At 44.5% G+C, this 17,441-nt stretch overlaps 1 protein-coding gene across 1 annotated transcript in view; it reads left to right on the forward strand.

Moving 5' to 3' along the window:
* Positions 1-17,441, forward strand: part of MALT1 (mucosa associated lymphoid tissue lymphoma translocation gene 1) — a 43,048-nt gene that overhangs the window by 10,858 nt on the left and 14,749 nt on the right. The window contains exons 3-9 of the mRNA XM_006891747.1: positions 3,859-3,980; positions 5,189-5,348; positions 7,150-7,328; positions 7,820-7,916; positions 8,872-8,904; positions 12,792-12,818; positions 14,720-14,752. Coding sequence (XP_006891809.1) covers positions 3,859-3,980; positions 5,189-5,348; positions 7,150-7,328; positions 7,820-7,916; positions 8,872-8,904; positions 12,792-12,818; positions 14,720-14,752 — 651 coding nt within the window. The remainder of the gene's footprint in view (positions 1-3,858; positions 3,981-5,188; positions 5,349-7,149; positions 7,329-7,819; positions 7,917-8,871; positions 8,905-12,791; positions 12,819-14,719; positions 14,753-17,441) is intronic.

A 17,441-nucleotide genomic window follows, 5' to 3' on the forward strand; every position in this document is an offset into this window, starting at 1 on the left:
CCCACCAGGCGGCTGGTGATCCACTGCCCCTTAGGGTTTTCTTACAGACTGCAATCAAGGAAACCCCTTGGAGTAGCCCCCTATTGTGTGGGATCAGTATGAGTTGAAATTCACTCAAAACATACAACTGACCTTCCTTTGGAAAGTTTCTGCTCTTGTGTTTTGCCCTGAGAACCTCCTTTTATTGCCTTTGTAGATATTGTGTGTTTTTACAAATTAATGGTTTGTGGCTAGTTGCATGGAACGTGTCTGTTGACACCATTTTGCTGACTGTGCACTCACTCTATGTCTGTCTGTCACATTTTGGTAATTCTCCATATTTCACACCTTTTCATGCTGTTATGTATTTAATAGACTGTAGCATAGTGTAGACAGAGCATTCACGTGCAGTGAAAAACGACCAGTTTTTGTCCGTCTTTTCTGTAGCATTGGTTCTGTTTCTCTGTGGCCGTGGTTTCAGGGCGGACTCGAGCTGGTACGCCACAGGTGTCTGCTGGCCTTTCTCTGGTTCTTCTGAGGAGAGAAGTCTAGTGTGGGTGGCTGAGTTCTGTCCAGCAGTTGAGCTCTGAGCTGGCCTCTTAGCCTAACTGCAAGAAAAGGGAAGCTTTAGACAAGGAAAGTTTTCCTTTGCCACGTTCTATTCCAGCTGGTTGTGGGATGATGGCCAGTCATGGCTGTGTAATACAGAGTTCCTCTGATTTTGGAGAAACTGATGCGTTTCTCTTCTGTATTTGCTCCCCCCATCTCTAGTTGGACTAATGCCATTCACTGGGGGCCAGATTAAATTTGCTTAGCCTGACGTCTAAGCCGAGTGTGAGCTCATGCTAACATTCTTGTTCTCTGTGGGTTGCAGAACCTTCACTTTCTCAGATGCTCTGTAAGATTGAGGTTTACCCTCTTCTCCTTTCTGTTTAACTGACCTTTCCACCGCCCTCGGATTGGACCGTGTGCCCCTCCGTCTGGTCTCTTTTGAATGGTATCATTATTAAATCCCCGAGAGTCCTTGTGTGAGCACTGATACATTAAGGTCTGCACTGAGAAATCGTTTCCCTGTCTTTGTCACTTTGGTAGACAAGAGCAAGAGCAGGTAAATGACATTGTCCTGAACCAAACGTCCATAATGATTCTCAGGCCTTTATCATTTTATATTGTGAGCTTTTGTATCCTAGTCAGTAGGGAAGAGTCCTGTCAACCCAAAGGTGGGTGGTTCAAATCTGCCAGCTGCTTCAAGGGAGAAAGCTAGGCAGTCTTCTCCTGTGCCATTTATAGCCTCCAGAAAACCCTACTGGACCAGCTGTAGTTAGTTCTGACTTGATGGCAATGTGTTAGTTTGAGGGTTTTTCTTCTTTTATTTAAGGAGCCCGGGTGGGTTAAGGAATGAGGTGTTGGGCTGCTGACCTATGGACCAACAGTTCAAATCCATCAGTGACTTCTCAGGAGAGAAAGGCAGGCAGTTTCCTCCCCTAAAGATTTGCAGCCTCAAAAACCCAGTGGAGGGTCACGGTGAGTTACACCTGGCTCGATGACGGTGGGTTTCAGGGGGTTTTGCTTTTCCTTCATCCTTTAATAAACATCAAAGACCCTGACCTCAAAGCAGTCAATCTCAGTATCTTCAGCAGTGTAGAAAAACTGAGACATCCAGTTCAAGATGTTGTCTGTATTTGTTTATGAGTAGAGATGTAATAGTGAGTTAGTGAGATCGTGAAACAGCAGTCTGAGGGAGTAAGGTCCTTGCCTGGAATGATTTAAGCAGAAACTAGGCAGTGGAGAGTGTTGAGACATGATTCTCATCATCTGTGAGGGTTTCATGACCTGCATCGCCTCTCCCAGCTGGGATTGTGCGACACTACAGCTTTACCTTAGCTGTCACTTTGAAAGCACTGCCCCACAGGTACATGGTCCACTGACAGTGGCACAGTCATGGGCTGTTTCTCTTCGGAGGCAGCGTCTCCATTTCCCTTCCCCACCCCCTTTTTCATTTCACTTCACTTTTTTTTTTCTAGTTGCTGTAGCCAACTAGTTATGACCAGTATTCTCTTTGTTTTTTAATTGTCTAAGACAACAGCAGAGGTCAGCTGAATAGCATTCCTGACGTCACCTTTTATCCTCAGTTCTGTGAAGAGACAGAACAGTACTGTTAATAACACTTTCAATTTCAGCAGCAAACATTTGTGTGGAAAGATTTCCAGAGGGTGTCATTTGGCCCAAGTCACACCTAGTCATTGACAAAGATAAGATTTGGACGTGCTGGCTCCCTCCCTGTGTCCAGTGCCATTTCTGTCATCCAAGAAAGTTCTGGGTCATTTTATCTACTTGGTTATGGACTGTTTCCTCAGTTGACTCTTTGACTAATTGACTTTGATTTCTTTTTCTCCTTACACATTAAAAAGTACTCAGATAACTGTGCCTTATTTATAAGGGACTTGTTTCATTATTGCCAAGAACTTGTCAATTTTTGCCAAAAAGAAAATGTCAGGAAGTGAACAGAGAGGCCAGAGTGGAATGGATGGGAAGTCAGTTCCAAGAAAATGAAGTGATAAATGAGGTCTTGAAAGAATGGTTTCCAGCTTCAGAATTCAAGAGAGTGGAGCGAGGCAGAGACTAAAGGGTGTGATGTAGGGGCCGCATACAGCCGTAGTAAATGCAAATCTAAATTGGTTCGTAAGAGGAACATACATGGACACACTTCCAGTTGAGTAATCAGGAAGAAAAACGGTATTCTGGGATCCTGTGGGGTGCCTAGATACCTGTGCTAACTGACAGCTTGGAAAATTCCAGAATAACTTTGAAGAAGAGTTTTAGCTGGAAACTTTGAAGAAAGTGGAAACTGATGAAACTCTTTCTTTGATTCATTTACTCGTGAAAGTCGCTGCACTGTCCTTGGGAAATCTGTTCACCATATCCATGCTGAAGTGCTTTGTGACAGAGACCCATTTCAGGGGAACCCATACTGGATCCTTCTGTCTAGTCTGGAGGCTTCCTTCTGTGTCTGCTTCAGAATTGCAGCAGGTTTTTACCTCTTGTCGGTCGGCCTCACACAGCTGCTCGTGTGTGTGTGTGTGTGTGTGTGTGTGTGTGTGTCTGTTGACAACATCGTCCTCAGTCCCTTGGTACCTGCTCAGATTGAGCTCACAGGAAATCAAGTAACCTCTGACTTCTCTGCAGATGTTATCTGAAAACAAGCTTGTTTGCCAGGAAGCTGTGTATTCACTCTTTAAAAAGGAACTTTCCTCTGTATGCCCTGGGATTGTCTCCAGGGCGTCGTATGCCAGTTACCCTTCCCCAGCCTCCGCGCAGCCCCGCCAAGTAGTGGGCGCTGGATGAGAGTGGCGAGGGGTTGACCATGGTCCCCCGTCACACGGCGTTGTGTGGGAGGAAGGAACTGTGTGTGGTTAAGACACGGGAGGTTGGGTGACTTCTCCTCACCAAGGGCAGTTTCCAAATCACATTTTGCCTTTCCTTTCTCAGTCTTTAAAGCAAGAAGTAATCGACACATATTTAGTTAGAGTTGGGAAAAATAAAAGTTGAAAAGTAGACTATTAGTTTAGTTTACAATATAGGAAAGACTTGGAAACTGTGAGTTTAAGAGTACAATCAAAAGCATGTAGTCTTCCCAGAGGGAAAGGGCCTCTTTTCGAATGGCCTGGCGATGTGGTCACCTTCCGCTAATGCTTTTCCTTCTTATGTAAGGTATGCTAAGGAGAAAGCCTTTATTTCATTCGTTCTTGGAGAGTAATGCTGGTTATTTCCAAGGACTTGGGTTGTGGTCACTTTTCTGTCTTCTTTGTTTTAGGAATATAAACAAAGAAAGCCCTTTCCTTGGCTTTTCTTAAGAAGCTCTATTTTCCCACTTTTCAGGAATAAAGATCATCGTAAACCCAGAGTCGAAGGCAGTCTTGGCGGGACAGTTTGTGAAACTGTGTTGCCGGGCGACTGGCCATCCCTTCGTGCAATATCAGTGGTTCAAAATGAATAAAGAGGTAAGTGTTTAACATCGTAATTCCTGTGTGATAAGAAACGCAAGTGATGGAAAATTCATGAGACGTCGTCTCCGTGTGTTTTCAGGAACATTTTGAAAAGCTCTGTTAGACTTCACTAACCGTAAACAGTGAACTGTTGATAAGCTGGTTCCACAGTTGTTTTACTAAACATTGTACAGAGAGCTCTGGGGGCCTGGAAGGTACGGAGAGACGGAACTGTGGTCCATTATCACGTCACCAGCCGTGCTCATGCTGTGAAGCTAAACGGTGGGGTCCAGTTGTGTGGGGTTTGGAGAGAGAAAGCAGGGAGCTTGTTGAAGATCTCCGCAGGGGAATGGGGCACTGGATAGGCCCCCTCAGTGTACCAGAGTCGATTGGAGCTGCTTACTGATGGGCAGGCAGTGGTGGTGAGGTCCAGGAGAAAGCTAGAGAGGCCCAGGGTTGGCCAAGCCTTCTCTTCACCATGGCCTTCACCCAGACCTCCAGATGGAAGTCCGTGCCCATATGACTCTGCTGATCAGAAAATACAGGTCCAACATTAAATGACTTCTCCATGTACTCACAGCTCACTTGGTCAGAGTGGAAATTAATACCAGGTCTCATTTTCTGAGTTCTCACCACTCTACAGTGGCATTTATCATGAGAATGTTTGCTTAACTCATAAATATTTCCATCGTAAATCCTGTAAATATGAGTGATTTCACAGAAATGACAGAACCAGATGCTCAGAAATGTTCCTGTTGGTGAGCTTTGAGGGGCTATATGGATGATAGGTTAACGCTGGTTAATAGATTGAGAAGACTAGGGCTTTCTCTAGGGAGAGGCTGTCACTTGGAGAGGGATATCATGCTTGGAAAGGTGGGAGAAAGGAAGACTCTCAATCGGTTAGACTGACACAGTGTCTGCAGCAGTGGGCTCACGTGTGTCAGAGGTTGTGAGGTTGGCACAGGACAGAAATGGGTTCAGATCTGTTCCTAGTAGGGTCACTGTGAGTCATACTCGACGGCACACAACAGCACCAGGGCTTTTCTAAGCCTTCTTTTCTAAATAACTCAACATGTTGTCATTCCTTAACTAACAGATACTTCAGAACTTGGTAGAACAATGGGGGAGGAGAAAGGTTTGCTGAAACTCCAGATTCCACACAGCCCTGTGTTTAACCTAATTTTCCTGCTTGGTTGATTGCTTTCTTCTTCACTCTGTCATAGATCCCGTATGGAAACTCTCCTGAACTCATTTTCAGTACAGTCCACGTCCGAGATTCAGGCTTCTATGTCTGTCGCGTGAATAATAATTGCACCTTTGAATTCAGCCAGTGGTCACAGCTGGATGTCTGTGACATCACAGAAATGACCGAAAACTCTCAAAGTAAGTGACCAGTTGCATGTCCAGATGCAGAATGCTTTATTGTCTTTCAATGTTTTTATCATGTCAGGATTGTCAAAGTAGTACACAAGTCATCCATATGTTCTTCATCCTATAAACGGTCATGAACCAGGACATTTGTTTGTATTTTTTCATTCTCTTTCTTCATGGACTCCCATGTGTGTCCATGTGCAGGTACCCTAGGATGGCGTTGAACCCTCGGTCAGCTCCCTGCCACTGCCTCCCGCCCTACCCGTTGGCCTGACTCTTTGTTCAGGCGCTCACCCACTGACTCTGTTCTCCACCCTGGATTCTCCTTATGAATCATCCTTTTCTCAAGCCAGGTCTTGCCTTTTCTCAGTGCCATGTCTTTGCATTCTTCTGGGCCATCTCCTGTTTTTCTCCTACCGTCTGTCTCCTCTGCTGATGGCAGGTTGCGTTTTCTTGCATCTTTACAAGTCTTGTCATTTCTGATTGAATGACAGGCAGTGTGAGTAAAGGAAGACTAGGGACTGAAGTCAGTACGTTTATGCGATGCCCTCTCTGAACGAGATTCCTAGTTGAGCTGGAGCTGGACTTCGCCCCGCGTGTCCATGACTGATGACAGCAGGAAGGCGGGCTTTTCCTCCTGCTGGCCGTGCATCTCCCTGCAGAGCACCAGGATCTCTCTTTTCTAGCCTGAGTGCCAGGTCTCCACACGTAGGTCTCAGTGCATCGCTGCCTGACCACCAGCACTCTGTCTCTGAGGACTCGTCCCTGTTCTCCAAGCCTGCTCTTGGTTTTCTGTGTGTGTGTATCTCCAGCCTGGTTCCTCTGCCTGCAGCCATCCCTGTAAGACCATGGTTCCATCTTCATGGTGGTCCTAGCCTGCCTCTGAGGGGCTTCTGTCAGCTGCCTGCCCTTCCCTCTGGACCTGCACCTCAGCGAGTGGTCTTCTTCCTCTCCTCTACCTCCTCCAAGAGCCTGTGCAGAGAGGTGGAGCTATGCCAGCTGCCCATTTGCCTTGGACTTCCTCAGTCACAGCACAGAAGGTCCGTTGTTCTGAGACACATGTCACACCTGGTAAACTGGAGAGCTTGGTCACTCAAAGGTCTGCTCATGCTCTGTCTTGACATTCAGGTCTCAAGTCATTAGGTGGACCCAGCAAGGTGGGCACTGTGTGGGTGCAGAAGGAGCTGGCCCAAAGCCACTATTGAGTCCCAGCCCTGGTGGATGCTGGACCCAGTCTGTAAACATATGCAAGATTAACTGACAGTGGTTCTATCTCCTCAAACTGTTTCTCTCCACGTAAAGAACTTCTATCTGTTTATAGGTGAGATCATGCTGTATGTGTCTTCAGCTGCTTTTATATAATAGAGGGTTATGAGCACTTTTCTGTGGTGGTGCATATAGATCTGAACCTTTTGTATAACAGCCACGTGGCCTGTCTCGCCCCCCCTTCAGCTCACACGTGAGCACCCTGAAAGCTCTCAGAAGGTCAGGACTAACGAAGTCAGGTCAGCCTCTTGGAACCCAGTGTTTCCCAATCCTAGTTTCCCACTGATTCCTTTTACCCAGAGCATCTCTTAGTATTCCCAGGAGTGCAGCCATTCCCTGGCATTCAGTTTGAGAGTTGACTTTGAAGATTGTAAAGAATGAAAGATGCCCTGGAGTACAGATCTGGCTTCTCACAGTTAAATGGAGGAGGAACTCTTGTGGTGTAGACCAGAGCGTGTTACAGGGCTAACCAAACATGAAAGAAAGAAGTCACTCTTACCTTTAATGGTTTTATGTTTGCAGTAATGTGCTTTCTTCTTCATTTAAGGTAGCTTTGATGGCGTCTCTGAATCCACACTGCACATCTGTGTTGAACCTACGTCGCAGAGGCTGAGGGTGGGCAAAACGTTGGTTCTGCACTGTGTGGCTGTGGGAAGCCCTATCCCTCACTACCAGTGGTTCCGAAACGAAGCCCCGTTGACAAACGAGACCAAGAAGCTATACGTGGTAGGAATTTCATCTTCTGGTACAATTAAAATTTATAATGAACATTTTTTAACTAGCATTCTTTCAAGCATTTTGGTATGTTTTTCAGTATTTTCATTTTATAATGTATTGACTTGTCTTTGCTAATAGCAGCCCGTTTGAGGCTATCATGTGAAGTATATTGTGCCGCTGTTAGAATCATTGTAGCACTTGCTTGTTGTAATTTTAGCCTGAGTGGAAAAAGTCTGAAACTGTCTAAAAAAAGTCAAAGTCATTGCCGTGAAGTCTAAACTGACTCACCGCTGACCCTCCAGGGGTTTTCACAGGCTGTAAATCACAGAGGAGACTGTTCACCTTTGTCCCAGAGAGCTGCGAATTCGAATCGCCTGACAGGCATGGCCTTTCAGCCAGCAACGGCAGCTCTTTGTTTTACACAAAATAGCATTTCTTCTAAGCCTGTTTAAATGAGAGTTGAAGAGGAAATATATGTGCACATTCTCATCCTGATGTAGGTGCCGTGTGTGGACCTGGAGCATCAGGGAACCTACTGGTGCCGCGTCTACAACGATCAAGACACACAGGACAGCAGGAGGGTGGAAGTCGTGATAGGTGAGCAGCCTGAATCCTGACCAGGGGAATCGCATGTGAACTGTGTCCGGGGAAAACAGTTACCATTCAGGATTCTGTGTTGTATCCCTAACTACGTAGCTAGCTGGGCTTTTAAGCTTTTAAGTATCACAAGTACATTGTTTACATAGAAATTTGAGATAATGTGTACTGAACTCATAATCTAGAGCTGCATACAAAGAACAAGAAGAACTCGAAGAAAAGCCATTGTATTTAGATGATTTTAGTCACTTGTCAATATTCTTTAAAGCTTTAGTTAGTAATGTGCCCAGGACAAAGCCCTGAAGGCAGGAAGGGCCAGGAGAGCAGGATTGATGGAAATGAGAATGACAGGGAGGAAGTGAGGACAAGGACCTTACATTGTGGATATTGTCATTAATGGATCATACAAAATGTCAATGACAATGAAAAATCAGTATGCTTCATAAGCTTCCGTTCAAATTGCAGTACATTTTAAAGAAAGCTTGGGCTATTAAAAAAACCCTGGACACCATGGAAAAAGGTTTTTAGTAAAACCTCTTTTAAAGCATAAACACTATGTAAAAGGAAGCTTAATTTCTAATCAGCAGTCCCCTTTGTAAGTTATATGAGTGTCTATTTAATTAACACATTTATGGTAATATTAAAACTATCAAGCAGGGGAGCTCTGGTGGCCTAGTGGCAAGAAGCTGCACTGCAATCCCAGGGGTGCATGGTTTGAATCCACCAGATGCTCTGCTGGAGAAGGAGGGGCAATCTCCTCCTGTACCAGTCTGATCCGATTTGACGGTACACACACAAAAAATAAGAAAATAAAATTTTAAAAAGCTATCAAGCAAAGGCATTCACCTGATGGTTTGCCAGCATATTTCTGTGGTGTCTGTCTTATCTGTTTGCTGGCTACCAACCTTAAAGCTGTGCATTACAATGTATTCAAATTTGTTTTCTCTGTAACAAGGAAGAGCCAATGAGGCAGTGGAGTGCACTGAAGGTAGTGTAAGCCTTGGCTTCGGAAGGGAAGCCTGCATGCTGGTGATGTTGGGATTGGTGATGTCGCATGCTTACTGACTGCGGGGGTGGAAGAAATGCTGGCTGTCCCACGCCACCTTGGCTGAAGGATACCGTGGCTTACATTTATAAATTTTTTAATCTGCCACTGGCACACTATTAAAATACCCAACCACCTTTAATTGACTTTCTGTTGCCCATCAGGAAATCAAGTTCCTACATAACCTCTTAGGAATACTGACCATTGACAATTTATTCTTCATGTTATTTTTCTGAACTCTTAAATACTCTACTTTAATATAAACTTGATAAAATCTGTTGGGTTTTTTTCTCTTGAAAAACTGTAGCACAAGCTACTCTGTCCCTTTGACTTCATACATAAAGAGAAGTGAAATCCCATTTCAACATAAAACTTCAAATTTGGCAGAATCAGCCAAACCATCATACATACAATGAATTGTAAAACGTCAATGACTCTTCCATAGTATGATGTCACATTTTTTCCAAGGTTAGGTTTGTGGATAGCCAAGTATTTTTTCCACCCTCTGCCTCTTTGGGCTCTTAGACAGGCTCCTTGGGTGATGGGCGATGCTGAGTCTGTTTGTCCTGGCTCTCCTGCCCTGCGTGTCTCGTGGTGGCACTTTAGAATGCTGGCATTACTCGTAGCGCGTGGGAAGCAGGACTTCTTTGACTGGGCTTCGCCAGTCCTGTAATCCCAGTTCTGCGGAACCGAAGTGAAGCCTGGCCAAGTTCCTCTTCTCTCTCACCCTCCTTTTTATCTAATCGCATGATTTTTAAAATTCTAACACACAAAAACCACAGCTCGTAATACTGAAGACTTCTAACAGTAAATCCAAAGTCCCACTGTCCTTGGCTTCAGGATGAGGCTGGGGAGGTGAGCACCTCGAGGGCCTTCTGTTCTGGAGGGTCCCTGTGGAATTCTTAAAGTCTGTAGGCAAGCTGTAAAACAGTGCGTCATTTGTGAAAAACAGTGTGTCATTTTTTTAAGCAATCTACTCAAAATGCTTGGAGAGGAAAAACAGACTGTGAAGTTACTCCAGAAATCCTAAAGGGAAAATTTAGATCAAACTTTAGTATTTAAGATTTATAGGTTTGAGAGATGCTTTTTATAGTTAATGGATTTATATTCAAAACGTGATAGGTCTTTTTTTTTTACCTGTAGAATGTAATATTCTTTTTCATTCTATGTATCTTTTTCAGATAAAGATATCTGATCAGTGGAGGGGGTGTTCAATAGTTGAATCACAAGGGAATTCTGAGAATGTTATCAGTAATCTTTGTGATAACTCTAGTGTGAACATGCAAATCCTTAAAAAACCCTTAGGAGATCCCAAGAGAGGAGATATTCTGGGATGAAATGCAGAATGTAATACAAGAATAAAATTGTTTTTTAAATGTATGAAGCAGCCTCGGGAAATGTGTAGTCTGTAAAGCTACAGGCAAAAGAAGTTTACTATAAACACTAGATGCTGACTGATACCTTGTTTAGTTGACTTTAATTATTGCAAATAAGAATAAAGTTTCTGAATAACATCTTGTGAATAATACTTCCACTTTACTACTAATATTAATTCTTTCTTTGTATAAAATTTTTAAAAACCAGAAACTGGTTAAAAACCAGAAACTGGTTAAAAACCAGAAACTGGTTATCCCACCATGGATCTTTGTCTGCATGGTTTTCCCTCTGCTTTACAGCCACGAGACCAGTGCCTCTCAAATACACATCTAGTTTCTATACAAATTTCAGGAGAGGAGTTTTATTGTTTAATATAATAGTATTTTTCAAATATTAACTATTCTAGTTTACTATAAATTTTATAGACTACATTAGGGTTTTGTTTTGGGAAGGTTGTTTTAAGCTACAAGAGTTGTAGATGAATCCACCAGGGACTCCAAGTTAGGAATTCTGGAGCCGCTGTGACACCCAAGACTCGAAGCCCTTCCTGGTGGGACTCAGAGACTGTCATCCTCGATGTGGATCCCACCTCTGCATAAACTTTAAAAGAAAGTCCTCCTACCTGGGTCAGTCAGCACCCTCATAAACAGAAAAGGTGAAAGTTTTCAGGATTGCATTTTACTTGGATCCATAATGAAAGCAACAATCGTGAAGTCAAACAATATATGATGCAGATCTACTGCTTTAAAGGATCTCATTAGTGCTAAAGAGCAAAAATATCACTTTGAGGACTCATGTGCCTCATTCAAGCTGTGTCATTTTCAATCCTCACATCTGTGTGAAAGTTAGACAATGTATAAAGCTGAAGAAGAAAGGTGCCTTTGAATTGTGGTAGTGACCAGTATTGAATGTACCGTGAACTACCAGTAGGGTGCTCTGGTAGACTAGTAATAAGAAGCTGTGCTGCAATCCCAGAGGCACGTGGTTTGAATCCACCAGCTACTCCTTGGGAGAAGGATGGGCAGTCTCTTACCATGCAATTCACTGCCTCTGAAAACCCAGCAGGGGGTCAGTGATGGGTTGGTTCTGACTTGATGGCACAACAGTGGACTGCTCAAAGAGCCAGCAGATCTGTCCTAGAAATGCAGCTGGACTGCGCCGTAGACGGGAGAGTGGTGAGACTCCATCGTACCTGCTTTGACCATGTTATCAGATGGACTAGAAGGACGTGTTGTCAAGTATCAGCAGTAAGAAGAGGACAGCCCTCCACAAGGTGGGTTGGCGCCGAGGCTGCAGCAGTGAGTGCAAGCGCAGCAGCAGCAGCTGGAAGGCTGGTGGAGGATCAGACCACCGTCCGTACTGCTGTACATCAGGTTTCTGTGAGTCAGGGCTGAGCCGCCAGCATCTAACCACACATGTTCACAGAACTCCATTACCCCGGTGGAAGCATGGCTGCAGGCCGAAAAGGCCATCTGCTTCCCAAAGATTACAGCTTTGGTTGTAATCAGTTCTGCTCTGCCCTGTGGAGTCACTTGGTTGAAATTGACAACAAAAGGGTTTAGGTTTGGAAGAATGACAGAAACATCACATAAATCCCACGTGAGAGACAGGCTGTCAAATACCTGCCCAGTATTAATGCAGAACAGTCAGGGTTACCCCAAAATAGGAAAGTCTGAGAAACTGTTTAACCAAGAGGAATGTGGCATCCTGGTTGGAATTAGGGGACAGAAAATGACTTTAGAATGAAATTGAGAAGTTCAGAATAAAATACCATGATCAACGTACGTACTAATACAAGATGTTAATAGCAGTGGACGCTGGGTATGGGATATTTGAGAATTCTGTAAAGCATCACAATTCGGTAAATTTCAAACCATTCCAAAATTAAAAATGTATTTAAGATAAAGTTCATTTGAGGTGGTGAGCACGTTTCAAGGAGCCCTAGTGGTGCAGTGGTTCAGACACCAACCCACAGGTCAGCAGCCTGACCTTGGGTCTAAGGTGATACAGAAAGGAGCAGCAGGCAGCTTCCCTAAAGCTCACAGCCGTGTGAAGTGTGAGACTGGTCTGGTCCGCCCGTTAGGGTTACTGGGAGTTGGAATCGACCCAGGGGACACAGAGGTTCAAGAAGTTTCTGGGTGACTTAAACCTTCTGTTGACTGTTTTATCCCGTGATTAACCAGAATGGTCAAAACTTTCAACACATCACAAATTTTTAAGTCAGTTGTCATTTAAAGAAAACAGTGGCAGCTTAGAAGTCTTAAACGGCACCCCAGCGTCCCACCTGAGTACTTGCATGGCTTCTTCACTTAGGGCATCTGGAAACTCTGCACTAATGATGCATCATAATGAAATTCAGTAGCTCCAAACTTGATTCTTTAATTACTCTCATTATTTGTGCTAAATTAGCAATGAAATTGTTTCAAACTAATCTTTCTTTTATTTCATTTTAGATGAATTAAATAATCTTGGGCATTCTGGTGAGTAATATAAACATCAAAATGAGTTTGAGCTGGTTTGGGGTTTTGGGTGGTTGCTCACTACAGTAGAAATACCTACATGTTCTTTTGCTGCAGTTACTTTTTCCTTTATTGAGAGATCATCGTTCAGTTTTAAAAATTAAGTATCATTTCATACAGGTGAGAAGATTAAAAAAAAATTACTGGTCAGCACAGTCCAGAAGTAGAAACGAAGCTCGTGTTTTCATGTGTATGTTCCTTTGTTCATAAAAGGAAGTCAGTCAGTGGGGGAAGTGCATGATGATGCTTCATTTGAAAGCCTCGACTCTGTCTTTGGTACAGCGTGAGGTAGCGTTTCTGAACAGGCCTCATCCTGGGAGCCCGGTTCTCACTTGCGCAGTCACAGCTCGTATCTCAGCACTGGGCAGAATGTCTTTATCTGATATGAAATGTGTTACTAGGGACGGTGGGACCATACGGACAGGGAGTTCTCACACACACACACACTCTCTCTCTCTCTCTAACCATCGGAGTTAGAGCGAGTGTTCGGAACTCTTGGCTGCTTTAATCAGAAATTTTTGAACAAGCAAAACTAGAGAGAACATCTCTACGTGAGATACAGGACACGCACAGCTGTGAGCCCCCTGCTTCACACAAAGAGGACATTAGTCCTGGGTCCTCTGAAGGACAGTGAGGGAACCGGTGATGACTTCCAAGAACAGAACTGTCTGAGTGGATGGGGAAGGCCGTTGTGCGGAGTGAGCGTGTTGTGTTGCTTTTTCTTCCCCTCCTTGGCATTTCTCATTAGCTCAGCGCCATAACCAGCGTGTTGGTTTCCTGCCCGGGTGTTTGTTGATTAACCGTGTGTGAATGCTGAGTGGGCTGCACCCTGGAGGACAGAGTAGAACTAACTGCTCCTTGCAGTTTCCAAGCTGTGATTCTTATGAGAGTGGATCACACAGGCTTGTCTCTTGCAGAGCCACTAGTGGCTTTGAACCGCCAACTTTTTCCTTAGAATCCACAAGGGCTCCCTACAATCACCACTGAGCTAAAATGTTGGTGGCTCCCTCTTTGATTATCTCCTTACTTCCCAGAGACCCTGCACAGTGTGGACTTTAAATACCAGTATGTGTATAAACAAAGTGGCTGTCTTTCTAGTCGGCAGACATGTGTCTCTTCCTGGGTGGAGCTCCCGACAGGACCCATTTGCTTCCACGTGATAAGAGCACGAGTTGAGTCGAGTTGAATGGACTCAACCGCAGGGGCTGATTTGAAGTTGGAATCCAGATTTTCCGCTTACCTGCCATTTGACAAGTGACTTAACCGTTCCCTGTGCACAGTGAGGGTCCCGCTCGGAGTGGACTGAGCATGGTTAGACGCGCATACAGTGCGTGGACTAGCGCTGGGCAGGTGTTCGGTAAATGCTTACTGCGATTCGGCTGCGGCCAACACTAGTGAGGACCACTGTCACCCCATTGTCAGATTGTCATTTCCCGGCATGTTGAGGTTTGTCACTTCCAGGTGGGCCAGTCTTTTAAGGAGCCCCAGTGGTCTAGAAGGTAACGTCGTAGGCTGCAAATTGAAACATCAGTTGTTTGAATCCACCAGCTGCTGCTTGTCGGGGGAAGATGGGCAGTTCCCTCCTTTAAAGACAGCCTCAGACACCTGCCAGGTCCACTGTGCCTCACACCGCCTCGCTGGCCAGGGTGGGCGCCGGCAGTTACCGAAGGAATCCCCCGCCTCAACGCCAGTTCTACCACACAGGTGTCTTTGTCAGGTACCTGGACATCTTAAAAACACTTGCAGACTCGCTCCTAGAAACTATAACCTGCATGTTTTACTCTTCTGTGTATATTAACCCTGACGATATGTGTATCATGGGTAATGACATCTCTGTTTTTACATTTTTGTCATCTTAACAGATAATAAAGAGCAAACCACTGGCCAACCTTTGGGTGAGTACTTGATCCCTGGCTCCACTCTCCAGGCAGAATTCAGGGCTCCCATGATTCAGCCCCCAGCAGCCCTGGATGTGTCAGAGGGCACTGGGCTCCACAGGTTCTCAGTCCTGATTTTTTAGACATAGATGACCACACCATTCTTCCGAGGCACTTCAACCTTTCAGCAGCCGAGTGCGTGACCCGTTCGCACGGCTCAGGGACTCCAGCCAGCACAGTACCTGGGAATGGGCTGTGGATCGCAGTTCTATCAGATGACACTGTAGATAACTATGTTAGAATAATTGGCATGGGATTAGCAAATACGCTATCAGTATAACCAGGACATTACATAATGCTTAGAGAGGGCAACCAAAATCTTACGTTCTCTTTCTGAAATGGTTTCATTATTATACTGTTTAATCAAGTGGCATTTTCCCCTTTTTCCAAAAAAATGGTTTGTGGGTGGTTCTTCTGGTAAATGTTTTTCTACAGAAACTTTCTGCATTTGTTTTATCACTTGAGAATCATCATCAATTGCCCACATGGTTGCTGGGTTTTGAAATTCTCTTTAATTCCTGACTCTCACTTCCCCAAGTTCCTATTTCACTGTTTGTGTCTCTAAAGTCTGGCTTTTCCTTTCCCTTTCTTCAGCTCATTTCCTGGAATAGGTCTCTGTCATCTCTGTTTCAGCCACTGCTGTCTGCTTCTCTGTTCTAAACCCACCAGTTTGCCCATCAGCCAGGCCCTGGGATAAGTAGATTGGTCCAGGTAAGATTCCTCCATCCATCACCTTCGTGATTCGACTCAGAAAAATGTGTTATGACTTCTTAGCTAGCAAATGATAAGCTAGTTATTAAAAATATTGTTAGAGAAATACTTTTATCTATTTGTGTCAAAGACAGATATGTTTTAAGTCATGTAGTTCTCAAATTGCTAAAGCCATAAGTATGTTTAACTTTCCAAACGTGATTACAAACCCAAGGAAAGAATTTCTTGTAGCAGAACCTTCTCATGATATTCCATTTGACAGTTTGGTTATTTTGAGGTGGAGATAGGGTAGTTTTTCCCCAAAGACATGGAATGATTCCTCATGTCTCTTGCACACTTGTAAAGCCAGCCTTCTGTATCAGTGGATTCAGCTAGCATCATATGGGAAATAGTAATTAGCAGTGAACTAGCCTTCAGAGGCTAAGGGAGTATAAAGTGCTATTTATTTAGCACATCCATTGTGTTATATAAACCTAAGTAATCTAGAAATTATTTAAGTATGAGAGGGGGTAGGGGAAATAAAAAAAAATAATAATATGCGATACCCTAATCTAGATCAAAAACTCGGTGAACACTGATAAATGTCGATGGTTGTAGAGGGGCTTCAGGCCTTTTGTTCATAGGATTGCTAGGAGTCGTGTTCGACTCGAAGGCAGTCAGCAACAACAATCTACATCAACCTTTCCCGATATGATGTCCCTCTCCAAGGAGTAACCCCTTCTAGCAACATGGCCCGAGTACGTAAGACAAAGCTCCGCTGTCCTTGCCTCTACGGAGCTCTCTGGCGAAAGAGAGGAAGGTCTTCAACAAGGCGGATTGACACGGGGCCTGCAGCAGTGGGCTCAAGTGTCGGAGATGAGCAGGATGGCGCAGGAGAGGACAAGGTTCGGATCTGTTGTTCATAGGGCTACTCTGAGTTGTACTTGACTCGATGGCACATAACAACAACGACGGGCTAGATCCTTCATCTTCAGAGAGATGGAAAAAGTGATTACCAGCTTTATATGGAAAAGAAGGAAACCCTGGATAGTCAAAGCACTACTGAAAAATTTAAAAATACACTGGATGATGTGTACAGCTCTCTCTTAATCCTTCCACACCCTTTTGTGTGTTGTTACTGTGTCATTACGTGCCTTGAGGTCAGAGCCAGCTCGTAGCTGGCCTTCCAGCAGGTGTTCGGAGGCTGTAAGTCACACAGGAGGAGATGGTCCATCGTTCTCCCTCAGAGCTGCGGGTGCAGCTGCATGCCTTTGGGTTGGCAGCACCGCTCCTTACAAACTAGGCTACCAGAAATCTTTAACATTTATTGATCTGGGTTGATGGGGCTGTGAGCTGGGACACCCTGAAACCAATCCCCCTCAGTGAAAAATCACTATCATTATTTTCTGGTACGTTTCAGTCTAGGATATTTATTATGATTAAATTATCTTAGTATTCTGCAAGAAGCCAGAGCACATACGATGTGCAAGTACTTTACTACAGAAAGTACCCCTGTGGGGACCGTGGTCAAAGCACTTGTCTCCTAACCTAAAGGTCACCAGTTCAAACCTGCCAGCTGTCCGATAAGAGGAAGACGAGACAGTCTGCTTCCATAAAGATGACAGCCTCAGAAACCCAAGAGACAGGTCTTTGTTCTGTGGGGTTGCAGTGAGTCACAAGTGACTTGACAGCTGTGGGTTTGGGGACCTCTTCCCCAAAGCAGCCCTTTGAGTTGTGATGTGCCGTAAGTTCTTACTTCCCCTGCTTAGACATCGATGGAACCAAGTCTGTCACTCCATCAGGGTTGGGTCTGCTGATGGACTCACCGGAGGATGAGCCCACTAGGGACCTTGATGTGGTGTGAGGACACGTCTAGTTTACTAAAGAAAAAAACTACATGAAAGAAAAGGACAAGTCGTGTAAAGATTGCTGTTTTTTCTGGAGGACCTTTTTTTTT

Source organism: Elephantulus edwardii, unplaced genomic scaffold (assembly GCF_000299155.1).
Source record: "Elephantulus edwardii isolate Elephantulus edwardi_28Jun2011 unplaced genomic scaffold, EleEdw1.0 scaffold00103, whole genome shotgun sequence".
Taxonomy (NCBI): domain Eukaryota; kingdom Metazoa; phylum Chordata; class Mammalia; order Macroscelidea; family Macroscelididae; genus Elephantulus; species Elephantulus edwardii.